Raw genomic sequence first — 17,596 nt, 5'->3', positions numbered from 1 at the left:
TTGAAATTTGTGACTAGGGTTTTTCTTTTACAATTTTTTGATAATTTTTTGAGAAAATTTGTGTTTCCTGAATCTTTTGGCACTTAGGTTTTCAAACCTAGGAATTTGTGTGGAGTTTTTTCCTCAATTTTTCTAGGTTTTGTGCAATATTTCTAAAAAAATCATAATTTTTAGAGAAGGGTTTATACCGTTTCTTCCATAAGAACAACATTTTGTAATTTGACCAAAATTGTCTTGGGATTTGTCTATTATTTGATTGGTTTTGACTTGAACACTAGATTTTTAGAGTTTGTGCTAGTACTTCATTGAAGATTTTGACCAAAAAAGTAGATTTTTTGGAAGCTCAAGCTTGCCTAGTTCTTTGTGTATACGAAAGCAAGAGAGATTATGTCATTAACCAACATCATGTTGGAGAAATCAACAATTCAATGATAGGATCTACAATACTTGGAAGCAAAGAATGCTCTCGATTTTTGAGTAGCGGTGCTTGGACTAGCTTATTCGAGGTAACTCTACTTGTCCTACAACAACATGCAAAGATCAGATCAAGTTCGATGAATGTACTCAAGAAGTAGTTATGTTGTTGAAGTTATCCGTCACCAATGAGATGCTTCTAGAAGTGTCATCTAGCAAGTCTATAGTGGAGATTTTAGGCACAACTAAAAAGTCTCCAAGAAACATTAGATAAAAGTTGAGCTTTTTTTTGAAGAATAGATGTCTCTGTAGCAGCATCTCATGAAGATCAAGGAAATACACGATCGATTGGGTTCCATTGGTCGCAAGATGGAAGAGGACATGATAGTGATTACAATAAAGAGTTTATCAGTTCTACAAACACTTTATTGAGACGCTCAACATTACCTCCACTAATGTTGACTTGAAATTTGATGAGTTGTGCACTAAGCTCTTGCAACAAACTAGGTGGAGGAGCAATTTGCTAGCACCGAAGATATGGTTAGTGCGGAATAGACATTTACTGCCACAAGTAGAGGCAAAAGCATGTTTGCTCAGCATAATGGACAATGCACATTTGAGGAGGGTTCCAAGAAGAAGATCATATGTCATTATTGTGGGAAGCTTGATCATATGTATAAGAGTTCTGCAAATAGCAATTGGCTAATCAGAAGTCCAACTAGGGAGAGCATCAACAACAAGCTCATGTACTAGAGCAATTTGAAGAGGAGTCGACCTTCAATGCTTTCATGGCCAAATGACTTAATAGTTTTTGTTTTCTGTCTGGCTAGTTAGTAAAATGTGTTAAACAAAGGATCTTTTCTAGAGAATAATCTAACTTGTATTTTTCAGAATTGAATATTGACTATTGATATATGCTTTTAATGTTTATCAATATCTTTGAATACGTAATTCTGAATTGGTCTGATCAATGTCTCTTAATATATTTAATTTTGAATTGGTCTAATTGATGTTTTTGAATATATTGGATCTACTAAATGTGATGATTGTTGTAACAATTCAATGCATTAGTTATTAATTGATTGAATGCAACAGTCATTGGTCTCATATTATAACATTTGGGTGTCACAATCATGAAGGGTTGTGACTCCCCCCGGGACAAATGCCATAGGGAGTCACAACCCTTCATGGTCGTGACTCTCTTAGTGTATCGGTCTAATTGAATAGTTATGCCAAATATATGTGTGTGTGTAAAACAATAGAATATATATATGTATATATATGTTCATCAATATATTAAATCCATATTAATGATAAGAATGATTCAATCCAAATGAAGCTGTATTCTTAACACTCCCTCTTAGAAGAAAGAGGATTGAGAGCATACTACTATTAATCCAATGCAGTCAATCTTCATACATCCATCATCATGTATTTCAACAATTTTAGAGATACATGACAACAGGTCAAACTATTGTTAAGATCATCACCTTACAATAGTAACCTCACCTGCATGAAAGATCATCACCTTTCTTGCCACAACATATCCACAATATTGCAATATTGATTTTATTAAATATTCAATAACAATTTCACATAATATTGAATTACAGTTTGGTTATACCAAGTTTATTCCTGAAGTATTCAAGTTTCAACATTCTTCAATGCTAATGTACTTCAATTTGATAACATTTCTATCTACCATATCTGTTATATAGTGGTAAGGAATCATTATATGTCTAGACCTGTTATGAAAAATTGGATTAACTGAAAGTTTCTAGTGGTTTTCCAAATAATCCATATAAAAGTTTTATTAGCCATACTACTTTGAGTGCTCCCATGGAAGATGCCATACATTCTGCTTCCATAGAGCTTTGAGCAACTGCTGACTGTTTTCTACTGAACCAAGATATCATAGCTGATCCAAGGCTAAAACAACACCCTGTTGTACTCTTACCATCAATCATATAGCCTGCCCAGTCAAGATCAAAATACCCCTGAAGTTGTAGCTCAGTATTATCATACTTCAATCCAAGTCCAATAGTTCCTCTTAAATATCATAAAATATTTTTGGCAACCATTCGATGAATCTTCATGGGCTTACACATGAAGTGACTTAACACATTTGTAGCATAGTAGATATCTGGCTGAGTTTTTACTAAGTACACAAGGGATCCAACAATTTGTCAATAGTGAGTAGGATCTACTGATTCTGAGTTTGTTGCTTCACTCTTAAGCTTATGAAGGTTAGTTTCCATTGGAGTAAATAGTGGCTTACAATCCATCATCCCAATCTGGTCAATATATTTGTAGTGTACTTTTCTTGATTTAGGAATATGTAATTTTCCTTCTATCATACTTTTAGACCCAAAAAATAATGTAGAAGGCCTAGATACTTCATGTCAAATTCAACTATGAGATCCTGTTTATATTTGGCTATAAGATGATGTGCACCTGTTATCAACAAATCGTCAACATAAAGAACAAGTATCAACATGTCATTATTAGATATTTTGAAGTATATATTCGGATCAGCTTCATTCTTGGAGTATCCCAATTTGAGAAGTTAGTTGTCTATTCTCTCATACCAAGCCCTAGGAGCTTGCTTCAACCCATAGAGGGCTTTTTTTAGTTTACATACGTATGGCTTCTGGTCATGTGTAGTGAATCCTTCAGGTTGTTCTATATATATATATATTCTTCAGTGATGTCGTTCAAGAAAGTTGTATTTACATCCATTTGATGTATTTCCCATCCTTTGGATGCAACAATGGCAATTATCATTCTTACTGAAGTATAACATGCAACTGGAGCGAATATTTCTTCATAATCAATTCCGGCCTTTTGAGAAAAACCGCTTGCAACAAATTTGGCTTTGTGTTTTTTGTTGCTTCCGTCTGGTGCATACTTGATTTTAAACAACTGTTTTGAAGATACAACTGATTTGTCTTTAGGTCTATGAACAATATCTCAGACATCATTTTTAGAATGGATTGATATTCCTCTACCATTGCATCTTTCCATGCCTGACATTTTAAGGCCTTCTCAACATTAGTTGGTTTTGTTTTTGTGAGTTCTATCAATAAGGCAACATAGCATTTTTGATTTCTTGTTTTTTTATTTTCTTTAGAAACCTCATCTAGTTCCACATTGTTCTCTTCAATGATTTCCCTTGCCCATAGTGGTCTTTTTTTGTGATTTAAAACTTCATCATTCTCAACATTAGATGCAGGTGTGTCTCTGCCTTCAGAAAGACTCTCCCTTAGATTTCCAATTGAATTATCTTCTATAGTGTTCTCCCTCTGATTCTCAGTATTATAATCATCTTCTATGATGAACTCCCTCTGATTCTCAACTTCCTCGTCTTCTTTGTTTAATGATGTTTTGAAAGCGATATCTTCATCAAACTTAACATCCTTGCTGATTTCAACAGACTTTTTTCATGGAACATATACTCTGTATCCCTTAGTTGTTTCACTATAGCCAACGAATATGCCTTTCTTTGTGGAAATTTAGACCTTTTCTCTTTGGGAATGTGAATGTAGACTAGATTACCGACAATTCTTAGATGACTAAGATCTGGTTTGTTCCCTATGAAGGCTTCTTCAGGAGTTATATTTTCTCATGTTACATGAGGGCTTCTGTTTTGAATGTATACTGTTGTACTTGCTGCTTCAGCCCAAAAAGACATAGGGAGATTTTGATCATGAATCAGGCTTTTGCTGCTTCTATAATAGTTCTATTTTTTCTTTTTGCAACCCCATTTTGTTTAAGATTATAAGGTACTGTAGTCTCCCTCTTAATCCCAACAGAAATACAGAATTTTTTGAAGATGTTAGATGTGTATCCATCTCCATTATCCAATCTTAATGTTTTTATTTTCTTTCCAATGTGATTTTCCACTAGGGCTTTAAATTCTTTGAATTTTTGTAAAACTTCATTAGATTCTTTAAGTTTTAGAAAGTATATCCAAGTTTTCCTAGAGTAATCATCAATGAATGTCACATAGTACAACAATCCCCCTAGTGAGGGTGTTGACATGGGTCCACACAAATCAGTGCGAACAAGTCCTCGTACAATTTTTGAGTTGTGTTCACTTAAAGGAAAGTATCCTTTCTTATTATCCTTTCTTATTTTTTCCTAGGGCACACCCTTTACAAATACTAATGTGATCAGATTTGAGATTAGGTATGCCTATAGTGATTTCCCTATGGTAGGAAGAGCACTAAAGCCAAGGTGTCCTAATCTTCTATGCCAAAGTTCATTTGAATTATGGACTTCATGATTTAGTGCTTGTTTTGCTTTAGTGCTTAATTTGTACAAACTTCCATCTCTTGATCCTATACTAATGGTGTTCTTAATGTTGGAGTTTTTTGTCCATAGTAACACCTTATCCTCATTGAAGGTGACACAATATCCTTGGTCGGCTAGACCTGAAATGGAAATTAGTTTTCTTTTTTATCCCTGGTACAAATAGCACATCTTTTAATTGAAGAGTTTCTCTTGTTTTTATTTGTAAGGAGCAGGTCCCAATTCCTTTTATTGGATAAGTAAAATTATCTCCAATTGTGACTTCTTCTATGCAATACTCTTTGAATGTTTTAAACTGATTTCTGAATACAGTTATATGTCTTGAAGCTCCGCTATCTATTATCCAAGTATTATCACTTGTGTTTAATTCACTTGACAAAGCTATAAATAGAATGGAGGATTCTCAACTTTATGAGATTCAGATATGGTAGCTTGTATTTTCTTCCTTTCAAGACAATTTTTTTGGATGTGACCAAATTTATCACATCGATAGCATTAAACTTTGGATAGATCCTTTTCTTTGTGATATTGAGAATTATTTCCTCTTTGGTTTGAACTTCCTCTTCTTCCCTTTGTTGTTGGTATGTAGGGCTTGAATCTCTCCCCTTCTTGATTTGTGTAGATTCCTCTTGAGATTAACCGGGATTCCTCTTGAATGCACTCATTCTTGAGTTGATCAAATTTTGGAAGTGAGGGACGACTTACACATTGAATGAAAGGTTCCCATGATATAGATAAGCCTCTTAGAGTAATTAGTGTAAGTTCCTCATCATCTGCATTGCTTCCAATGGTGACAAGTTGGTCTCGTATCTCAAAGATTCTTAAAAAGTAAGTTGTCATTGTCTCTCCTTGGTTTATTTTTATATTCAGGAGTTGATGTTTTAATGTCAGTATTCTGCTTGCATTGTTTATTTCAAATGTATCTTTTATAGTTTAATTCTGAATTGGTCTGATCGATGTCTCTGAATATGTTTAATTCTGAATTGCTCTAATCGATGTCTCTGAATATATTTGATCTGCTAAATGTGATGACTGCTGTAACAATTCAATGCCTTAGTTATTGATTGTTAGATTGCTACAGTCATCGGTCTCATACTAGTATAACATCTAGGGGTCACAATCATGAAGGGTTGTGACTCCCTCCATGGCAAATGCCACGGGGAGTCACAGCCCTTCATGGTCATGACTCTCTTAGTGTATCGGGCTAATTAAATAGTTATGCCGATTAAGATGAGTTTAATATGAATCCGTCGATACCTTGTATTCCTTTCAATATATAAGTATATGTATAAATTTTTTGTGACTAACAATAATATATACAATTATATATATATATATATATATATATATAAAATCCATATTAATGATAAGAATGGTTCAATCAGAATGAAGCTATATTCTTAACAAAATGACAATTAAGGGAGAGTCATAAAGTTTTTAATGTTATTATTAATGGTCATTTAGATATTTTGTTCATTATTTTATCTTATAGCTAGTTTCTAATTTCTCAATTTGTTTAGGTCATTTTAGAAAGTTTCTCAGTTTTTGCCTTTATAAGGAGACTTCATCTCCCTTTTGTAATCACCATATGATGAATTTTCATAACATGTAGACTTTATTGACATTCAGTTATTTCTTGGCTTTATTTTCATGTGCAACCTAGTCACCTTGACCTTCTAAGCTAGGGTTAGTTTTGCACAACTTTTTGTTCACTTATGCACAAAAGATGGGAGTAAATCCTTTTGTAGTTGCACCTATAATCTTTCTTACACAAATGACTGTTGCAAATTGTAAAAAGGGTTTAACTTATGAAGGATCAAATGAGCCCTCCGCATATGTGTTGAGGGGTTCAGAAAGGCATTCAGATGGCTTATTTGAACTGTGTTTGCAGCACTCCCATTTTAAAGAACCCAGCTGTATTTCAACAATCTCAAATTTTAATTCGAGCTCCTTCACTGTCACTATCTTATTGCTGCTGCTTGTTTTCAAAGTTGAGAATTAAAGCATCATCTTTACAAAATGTAAAATGGCAAAATGAGTGGTTTTTTGTTTTTGTTGTAAAGGGGTGGACCAGCCCAACATCCTTTTTTGATGCTTATATCGTCCTAGACAGTTAAACATTCCTTGCCACTTCAGGAAAAAAAAATGATAGTCTTGGGGAGGCCTACAATTTTGGTAGCAGATCAGAGACAGTTGAGTGGCATATCCCACCTATCTCCACTTCCTTGAAATGTTTCTTGTAGAGGTTGTGGTCTGAAAATGCTGGGGACATGTCCCTGGGGTACAAAGGTTGGTCTGTATCTTATCTGTGGCAAACCCCCAAACCCCCAATCACTTTGAAACAAAAATTCAGCATAAATATGTTTTATTGTTACTGATAGACATGTCTCCTGCCTTCTTGGAGCACACATGACAGTTCATGCATGTCCAGAAATCTTTTGAGGACATATCCCATCCTCCTCTTTAGTTTTCAAAAAGTATCTATGTTTAATTTGTGAAGATCTCTAGTGGACCCTCTGAAGTATTCCACAAGTTAAAGAACCTTCATCTTAAAATGTAGAATGATTTACTTCAGAGCAGCTTGGTAAAAGTATTTTTTTACCAAGTCCAAATGTATCAATCATTTTTATGATCAAAACTCACCAGTTTTCCCCGTCTTACCTAATTTGAATGGTCAATTCTGTTCTATCACAGTATCTCAGTTTTTGTTTAATAAAGAGAAATGTAATGATTGACCTGTTGAAGATTAGCAACTGTGATATATATCTTTTACCTCTGGTCATCTGGTTCAGCTGTGCTCGGAACATGGACGTTATTTGTGGCTTTCATTCTTGTTTTTCAATTTGGTGCACTGACTTTTCCTTGCTTCCTTGCATATGAAGAATTTATGCTTTGGTGTCATAAGTGATGACATGGCACCATATTCGACCATGGATAGCTGGCAGTCTTGTGCAGAATCTACGGAAATTATTATTGTCAACAATTCGTTTTTCTGAAGCCATGTATTGGTCACCGCTGTTCATTATGATCTACCATCATGTTGGTCACGTTTTTTGCATGGTCAGGCCTTCTTTCTTTGGAAAGTGCCAATGTTTATTAAGTGTCGATGATTATTAAGTGCTGTTGATTATTCTATTCTATTTGATCCTTCTCATCAGGTTACCTTTTCTTTCTTCTTTCCTTTATGCCATTGTTGATTATAATGTTGATCTCCTGGATTATGGATCAATTGATATTCCATTGTGTGTCTTTTCAAGGGTGGTGGAATTAGGCTTATTTCTTAATGTTGTCATTTTCTGATATCCCTCTCTTAGTCTGGGAATTCAATGGTGCAGAGATGATTACTATTGTTGTGTATGATTCATGATTGTACTCTGTTATTTTGTAATCAGTCTTACTTCATTTGAGATGGTTTATTACAGAGGATTATTGATTGATTGATTAATCTTGAAGACTTTAATCAATAGCGGCAGTTATAAAATTGTTTGAGACTCTAAATAAAGGATTCATTTTTGGTGGGCTGGGTTTTTTTTCCCTCGGTGAGGAGGGTTTTTACCAGGAAATAAAATTCTTATTTTCTTTTGTTTTCTGAGTTTCGAGGTTTTTATTTGTGCAATTACACTCCTCTGGTTCTAAAATTAATATGACCAACTTTGAATTAGCGAATCTTGGTTTCATTGCATTAAGCTGGAATTGATCATATAATTTGTTTGATCTTTTTTAATTTCTATATGTTTTCTATCTATGAAGTGGACATGACTAGGATTTACCTTGGAGCAGCTTGGGAAAAGCATTTTCTTACAGACTCCAAATGTATCAATCATGTTTTATCATCGAAACTCACCATCTTGTGTTAATTCTGTAACTTGCTATCATACTGATCTCATCGATCCAAACTGATATGGCATGATAAGTAAAGGACTAAAGTCTTTGCCGTGTTTTTCTTTATAAGATTGGTGTCTTAGGATTTTGTTTTAATACTAAACTAAACTTAATTGTTTATGTTTGTAATTAAACTTAAAATCATTCTTAAAAAGTCGCCGACTTCTAGAGGTTGGGCAAAACAACTTTGGAACAGACATGTCCTTTCTAAGGACATGTCCCTTGACTCCTATACTTATAGAGGGTAAGGATGAAGTCTAAGAGCACACAAGAACAAATACAAGTCTGCTCCTTAGTCATTACTGCCCTCATATGAATTGCAGAAGTAAAAGGCAGAATTCTGAATTACATTTCTAATCCAATTAAAAGCAGTAATCTGAAGCTATTCACAGCAAGCTATAAGGAGATGAAGAAGGTAGATTCCAGACTATATTCAGTCCAAAGAATTTGGAGAAACTTTACATTGTATCAGAGCTCTGGTAGTCAAACCTAGGCTCTGCAAAATTCAGTAATCAGACTTTATATATATCTAGCAACTATCTCCTATCTTCAATGGCATACACAATTAGACCCAAGGACAGGTTTGATGGGAAAGAACACTTTGATGCCTAGAAATTCAAAATCATGATGATTCGCGAAGAGAATGATGTAAAACAATTTGTTGATAGAGCATCCAAACAACCTCCAGTTGAATCTCATAAATCTATTTGGATCAGAGGAAATAGAAAAGCCATTCAAATCATATTAGATGGAGTAAAAAATAATATCGTACCCATGCGTACAAAACATCAAACTGCATTTGATATGATGAAAGCATTACGAAATGCATATGAGGTCAACAATGCAACTAGGGTTCTCACACTGAAAAGGCAACTAAATCACATTCAAATAAAGAAAGTAGAATAAATGAATTCTTACTTCCTAAGGGTTGCTAGCATTAGAGATGAACTGTCAAGTATAGGAACCATTATTAGTGACACAGAATTAACACTAATGGCTATAAATTGATTACCAGATTCATGGGAGACTTTTGCACAAAGAATGAGTGTCAAAGATAATCTTCCTGACTTCAACAGACTTAAGAACGATTGTCTTCAAGAAGAATCTAGAAAACTAAAGAAAGGAGGGAAATTGAAAACAAAAGATGAAGAACTTGATGTTCTTAATACAAACTCCTATAAGGGCAAGAAAAAGCATTTCAAGAAGAAAAAGAGAAATCAAAAGAATGGAAAACCCAAGAAAGATTTAATCAAAATAAAGTGTTTCAAATGTGAAAAGTTTGGACACTACAAATCTAATTGTCCCGAGAATCATAAACAACAAGGAAACTGTACAAATGTTACTAGGGAAGAAGATACTATGATCCTGAGAATCGTGTATTGTACTCATCACTATCAAATGAAATTTCAAGTAAACCATGGGTAATTGATAGTGGATCTTCTAGACATATAACAGGATACAAAAAAGCACTCGACTCTATTTCAAAAAAGGTCAATGGCGAAGTTACCATTGGTGATAATTCAACACATCACGTCAAAGGAATTGGAAATTGTACCTTGAAACTAAAATCTAGAAATTCTCTTCTTCTCAAAGGTGTACTCTATGTACCAGGAATTAAAAGGAATCTAATCTCAATTACAACACTTGAAGATGATGGGCATAATGTTGCATTTGTGGACGGCAAAGTAATAATTTGGGCAAAGAACTCCTCAATCAAGAAAGAAAAGTTGATTAGTGAGAGAAAAGAATATTTGTATGAATTGAATTCAGAATTTAGTCAACCTATTCAAGCCTTAATTCATGAAGCTGAAGACATAAATGAAATCTGGTACTGAAGATTAGGGCATCTAAACTTCAAAACCTTATCAACTATGGAGAAGATGGTTACTAGGTTACCTAAATTAAATAAAGACCACTCAAGCATATGCAAAGGTTGCGCTTTGGGTAAGAACACCAAATGTCCATTTCATGATAGCACTAGAAAAACAAATAATGTTTTGGAATTAATTCATTTAGATCTATGTGGACCTATGTTTGTTCCTACTCTTGGAGGATTCTAGTATTATATTTTGTTCATAGATGACTCCTCTAGGAAAATATGGATTTACTTCTTAAATTATAAAGAATCAGAAGAAATCCTAAAGAGATTTAAAGAATTCAAAACATTAACTAAGAACTTATCAGGACATAAAATTAAAATTCTTAGAACTGATAATGGAGGAGAATATACCTCAGATTTCTTTAAAAGGTTTTGTAAAGAATCAGGAATTAAAAGGGAGTACACCATTCCTTATAATCCAGAACAAAACGGGGTAGCAGAAAGAAAGAATAGAACAATTATAGAAGCTACTAGAGCTATGATATTTGATCAAAATCTAGAATATTATCTTTGGGCAGAAGCCTGTTGTACTGTCGTCTATATTCAAAATAGAAGCCCGCATTCTTACCTTAGAGATAAAACTCCTGAAGAAGTATTTACTAAGGTCAAACCTAATATAAGTCATCTTAAGATTTTTGGGAAGAAAGGTATTTTTGTAGGGTATAGTGAAACATCTAAGGCATATAGGATTTTCATACTTGGACAAAAAAGTATTTAACTTAATAGGGATGTAATTTTTGAAGAAAATCTAGCATTCAAAAAAGTCCTAAGTTCTGAAGAACCTTCTCCTTTACCTAGTTCTGAAAGAAATAGTGACTCTGAGTCCCAGAGGGAGAACTTAGAAGAAATTGAAGATGAAATTCAAAATCTAAATCTTGAAGAAACTCAAAATTCAAAGAAAAGACCACTTTGGGCCATTAAAACAGTTGAGGCAGCAAGAGAAAGCAAAAGACCTAAAAGATTCTCTAGTTATACAACAAACATGAGTGATTTATCCAAACAAAACCAACCAATCCTTCTAATGCTATTAAACATACAGCTTGGAAAGAAGCTATGACAGAAGAATATCAATCTATTATGAAGAATGATGTTTGGGAAATTGTTCCAAGACCTAAGAGTCCGTTTGAATCGTGGATTTGAGCAGGAATTAGAATTTGAAATTCTAAAAAATTCCTAATCCACTGTTTGGGTCTGCAACATGAGAATTAGAATTCGAGAAAATGTGGATTTGGTATCCCCATTTGACCCCCAAAACAAGAATCCCATCTCCCTTCAAAATACTTGTTATTTGGAATCCAGGTTTTAAATCCCATTTTTTCAAATTGAACATTCTAAATAAAGTGAAATTTATGTTCCTTTGACATCCGGACGCTCACTTTTGCAACTACACAGAGAGAGATTTGAGATCGAATCACTAGAGAAATAGCGGATCCAATCAATGTAGAACCAGATTGAATTAAATTGCACAGAGAAATAGCAAGGGCTTTGAAGTGCTGGTTGCCTACGGCCACAAGTGGGATAGTTAAAACTTCTTTAGGCTGGTTCATCGACCTCGAACCATCCAACGCTTCAACTCTTCTGCTTCATATGCATCAACAATTGCTGGATCAACTACATAGCCATGTAGGGTTGGCTAAACCAACGAATCAACTGCCCCTGCCTCTGCTCCCGCTCCGGCCTCTATGCCCACCTCCGCCCCCACTGCTGGTTCAAGTAGTGATCCCGGTCCCTAACATCTACTGCTCGATCTCCTACGGACTAACTCCATAGAATTGTAGGGGTGTCATTGCTTCCTAAGCCGACTAGGGGTCTGCACCGGTCTCAATCCTGCTAAACACCCGGCTCTGGCTATTTGTTGGGCTTCCCAATCCGGCATCTCAATGATTACTGGGCTGGGGCAACTAAATCGATTACTGGGTCAAGGCCAATGGAGTCAACTGGATTGCTTGTGGTGCCTCTATTTGAATTTTTCCCATAAGAAATTGTGCCATCGTTCATTCAGTTTTGTTTATATTATTGGGGATATTTATCAAAGTTTTGGAATCAAATTTTGATTTTTTATGTGCTACAGTCCACCATTTTTGTTGTGTTTCAAGCTCTGAGGTCACATATTTGAGGCTTTTTGTTGTGATCACTGTAACTTATATGTTTATCTTCTCAATCACATATTTATATTTTGAACCAAACAGGCATGGAATTACAAATTCTGAATATCAAATGTTTTTTGGTTTGAACCAAACAGTCTCAAAATAAAATCCAGAAACCGTATTCTGGACTTGAAGTTCCAGAATCCCAAATCAAAGATTTGGAATGCTAATTCTGAAATCATATTCCTCCAACCAAATAGGCCCTAAAGGAAAATATGTTGTTTCTTCAAAGTGGATATTTAAAATAAAGCATGCTGCTGACGATAGCATTGAAAAGTATAAAGCTAGATTTGTGGCCAGAGGATTTTCTCCGAAAGAAGGGATTGATTATGAAGAAACCTTTGCTCCTGTTGCCAAATATACCTCCGTAAGAGCAGTCTTAGTAATTGCAGCATTGAAGGGATGGAAAGTACATCAAATGGATGTAAAAAAACAACATTCCTAAATGGAAAGATTATAGAAGAAGTATATCTGGAGCAACCTGAAGGATTTGAAACTCATGATCCTAACGTTTTTGGTTGCAAACTTTGGCTCAAGAAAACTCTCTATGGGCTTAAACAGGCTCCAAGGGCCTGGTATGAAAAAATTGATAAGTATCTCACCGGCTTAGGATTGTCCAAGAATGAAGCCGATCCAAATTTATATTATAAAAGAGATAAAGATGATATGATAATTCTGATATTGTATGTTGATGATTTACTAATAACAGGTGATGATCATCTTATAGATCAATGTAAGAAAGATCTAACTAGAGAATTCGAGATGAAAGACTTGGGACTCGTCCATTACTTCCTAAGACTGGAAGTACGGCAGAATTCTGACAGTATCATACTTAATCAAGGGAAGTATACATCAGACATTTTGAAGAGATTTGAAATGTGGAATTGCAAGCCTATGTCTTCTCCAATGGAAACTGATCTACATAAAGAAGTAGTTGTAGAATCACCTTCCATAGATTCTACTCTCTACAGACAGATGATTGGGTCCCTTATGTACTTAGTAAATACAAGACCTGATATTTGCTATGTTGTTAATGCCTTAAGCCAGTTTATGTGTGAGCCAAAGGAGATTCACCTAGTTGCAGTTAAACACATTATGAGATACTTACAAGGCACTCTTAATTTTGGACTCAAATACGAGAAGGTTGGCTTAGATTTACATGGATTCATTGACTCAGATTGGGGTGGAAGTGTTAAAGACAAGAAAAGTACTTTAGGATGTTTCAATTTAGGATCAGCAATGATATCCTGGATATGCAGAAAGCAGTCTTCAGTAGCTCAAAGCTCCACTTTAGCTGAATACATTGCAGCAACGATGGCCTCTCGAGAAGCAGTTTGGCTTAGGAAGTTACTTGTGGGATTATTTGGGAAAACTATGAATCCTACAATTATTCATTGTGATAATCAAAATTCCATCAAGCTCTGAGTGAATCCAGTGTTTCATGACATGTCCAAGCATATTGAAATTCCTTACAATTATGTAAGAGATATGGTAGAAAGGAATTCTGTAAAATTAGAATACATTTGCACTGCAGATTAGATAGCAAACATACTCACCAAACCTCTATCTAGAGTGAAGATAGACCACTTCAGGAGAAGACTTGGTATGGTTGAATTGTAATCTATTTGTATTCTTTAAATTATTAATAAAATAATTTTATTTGTCAGGCTATTGACTGTTATGGGGTCCACCATTTGTATTCATTATTTAAGAGGTGACAATCTCTGAGATAATGAACACTTGTATAAAAGACATTATGAGAGATGACGATCTCTTAGATAATGTGCTAAATAGTAGAGTTCTACTTTAAGATCTAGATGAGTTCAAGATCATATTGTGATGTTGACATTGCTATGTCAATAAGTCACAATTTGGATAAAGGAAGAATTTTATTATTCTCTAAGTTTATCCTGTATTCTAGTAGGTCTTAAACTCAAGATCATGTTGTGATATGGAAATACTAGTGTCTATGAGTCACAACTTGGATAAATGAAGAAATTAAATTACTCTTCAGATTTATCCTGTATATTGTATTCTTTGCAATACTGTTATCACTAGTAGTAGTGATTTGTCATACTACAGGTCTAGTAATATGACTTTGTATCATGTGTTCTATGATACCACATGCCAAGGAGATTCAGATAGATATAGAGTATCAATTCTTGCTTGTTCATCTTTATTGATGTTGCTAGATATGATATCTCTCAGTATGATTATCAAGTTAAGAGGGAGTATTAATTTTATAACTTGCTATCATACTGATCTGATCGATCCAAACTGATATGGCATGATAAGTAAAAGACTAAAGTCTTTGCTGTGTTTTCCTTTATAAGATCGGCGTCTTAGGATTTTGTTTTAATACTAAACTAACTTAATTTTTTATGTTTGTAATTAAACTTAAAATCATTCCTAGAAAGTTGCCGACTTGTAGAGGTTGGGCAAAACAACTTTGGAAGAGACATGTCCCTTGACTCCTATACTCATAGAGGGTAAGGATGAAGTCTAAGAGCACACAAGAACAAATACAAGTCTGCTCCTTAGTCATTACTGCCCTCATAGGAATTGCAGAAATAAAAGGCAGAATTCTGAATTACATTTCTAATCCAATTAAAGGCAATAATCTGAAGCTATTCACAGCAAGCTATAAGGAGATAAAGAAGGTAGATTCCAGTCTATATTCAGTCCAAAGAATTTGTAGAAACTTTACATCTCGCACCATCTTACCTAATTTGAATGATCAATTCTGTTCTATCATAGTATCTCAATTCGTTGACCAACTTTCAGTTGGTGAGTCTTGACTATTGCATTAAGCTGCGATTGATTATATAAGTAATTTTATCTGTATAAATTTCTGTATTTTTCTATCTATAAAGTGGACATGACTAGAAGTTGTAACTGCATTAGATGCTCCAATCACCTATTCATAAACACATATTTTAGAGCAGAAGTTCTTATTTAATGCAAGCTATAGTTTTTGACAAATTGAACTATAGAACAAAGCATTTGTTCAAAATCAACTATAAAATTTGTGTGCAGTTTACTTTTTCTAATATAATTTAAAACCTTAGACCCTAATTTGGTAGACGTGCTAGAACATTATGACTATGAGGAAGTGGACATGTCCTTTTATCTAGATTGATATTGTTGACAAGGAAATTAACTGCAATTTCCAAAAATGTAAGTATTTCCTGATAGCAGGCATACATCATCTGCTTTATCTTCCATTACATGTTTGCAACTTGAATGTGAATGAGATTAGCTTGTAGGGAGAAATATCCTGAGTTAAAGGTGTTCATGTTTTAAACATGAAGATTATAAAAGTTCGCAGGGAGAAAGTTAAGGTATTTATCTTCGAAACATGAAAATAAATTAGCTGCGGGGAGCTTTTGTTTCCATCACACTTTATTCACATGACAATGCTTTTATGCCTAGTAATCACATTTTTATTTGATGTACCTGAAGTACAGATGAACTTTTAAAAATATACCTTCTTTATTTGTTTGTTGTAAGATACATTCTGTGCCTCGTTATACTATGGATGTAGAAGTAATCAAATTCATATTAATATTGAAATGTATGTTGTGTTTTATATTTATCATGATTACATGATATCTACTGTAACCATTGTACATAATAAAGTCTTAGAAATACATGTGTTATAACTACTATTTCATTGTACATTTCACTTTCTTTGATTAATCTTATTTCCCCTGGGTGCAGAACAAGAAGTTTAGAATGACATGGAATATTAAATATTGCTTTTTGCATGCAGGTACCTGGCCCTCCTGCATCGAAAGCTAAGTCAATTGAACACCAAAAATCAATTGGACTATGGGCACTGAAGTTGCCCTCATCAGATGCAGCTGTTGTTCGAAGAACACAAGCCTTGTTGGCAGAAAATCCACATGGTTTGCCTGCTGTCAATGAGAACTCTGAGTTGGTGGAAACGAGGAGGAAATTCTGGTCAGAAGTGAAGCCTCTTTATTTTGGTGTTTATTTAGGTTCTAAAAGTTTCTGGAGCATTCCTCGGACAATTTGTATTGGGTTGATGGTGGTCCTACTAGGCAGATTTAGCTGGGGTCGCTCACTACTTCTCAAATATCCAGAAATTTTCACTCTAGGACAGTTCAAGAAGAGGGGTCCCACGGAAGAAGAGGTTAGAAGTGCTTCATTCAAGATGTGGTTTCTTGGTCATGGTTTCAGTGATGAGAGTCATCTTCTGCAACAAGGATCAAAGCCAAATATGGAAGTGGTGACTAGAATTTCGGGGCCTGAGATTGGTTACGCAACAACTCCTATCACTCTTGTCCAGTGTGCTCTCCTTGTGATGGATCAACGTCAGAGTTTACCAAAGGGAGGTGTTTTTCCTCCAGGGATTGTGTTTGGTCCTACAGACTTGCTAGAGCGTCTAGAAAAAAGGGGCATATTGTTTGAACTTATCAGTAAAAAGACTATCTCATAGTAATCATACACTAAAAACAGTCTTTATGTCAAGCGAGCTGAATAGATCCACACGAAAGAATTCTAAATAATTATTTGTGCTCTTCCCTCTTTCAAACGAGCTACATAGATTTATGTAAGATAATTCTGTGTCAAAAAAACATTAGTTTTACATCCTTTTCGCAATATATTATTTTCAAAAACTTCATGAAATGCTATCAGTTACAGTTTTTAGTGTGATTGCCATTTATTTCTTTTTGCAGAGAATTTTGTCTTTTAGGTCAATTTGAGAAAGACATACATTTAAGAACTTCCTTATAGGATTTTAAATAATTGTAATCGATTTTGAACATTTGTTAGACATTATTTTATCACTTGCTTGTTATCATGTAAATGACAAGGGAAAAATACCTCTCTCGTAGTCTTAAAGTTGAAAGCAAAGCTTGCGGGAATGGACTGACATACATCTGAAGACAAATACCTAGGTATACTCCTTTCTCTGCCTCAGCACTGGAATTTGTAT

The 17,596-nt window shown here is 34.5% G+C and overlaps 1 protein-coding gene across 1 annotated transcript in view; it reads left to right on the top strand.

The window, feature by feature from the left end:
- The window catches only part of LOC149567001 (Saccharopine dehydrogenase), a 30,118-nt gene extending 12,832 nt beyond the window's left edge, over nucleotides 1-17,286 (top strand). The window contains exon 2 of the mRNA XM_089820208.1: nucleotides 16,406-17,286. Coding sequence (XP_089676334.1) covers nucleotides 16,406-17,095 — 690 coding nt within the window. The 3' untranslated portion in view covers nucleotides 17,096-17,286. The remainder of the gene's footprint in view (nucleotides 1-16,405) is intronic.
- Nucleotides 17,287-17,596: the final 310 nt, after the last annotated feature.

This window comes from Cupressus sempervirens, chromosome 3 (genome assembly GCF_028749045.1).
Source record: "Cupressus sempervirens isolate cs-2001-9-10 chromosome 3, ASM2874904v1, whole genome shotgun sequence".
Taxonomy (NCBI): domain Eukaryota; kingdom Viridiplantae; phylum Streptophyta; class Pinopsida; order Cupressales; family Cupressaceae; genus Cupressus; species Cupressus sempervirens.
This window is presented reverse-complemented; position numbering and strand designations above follow the sequence as displayed.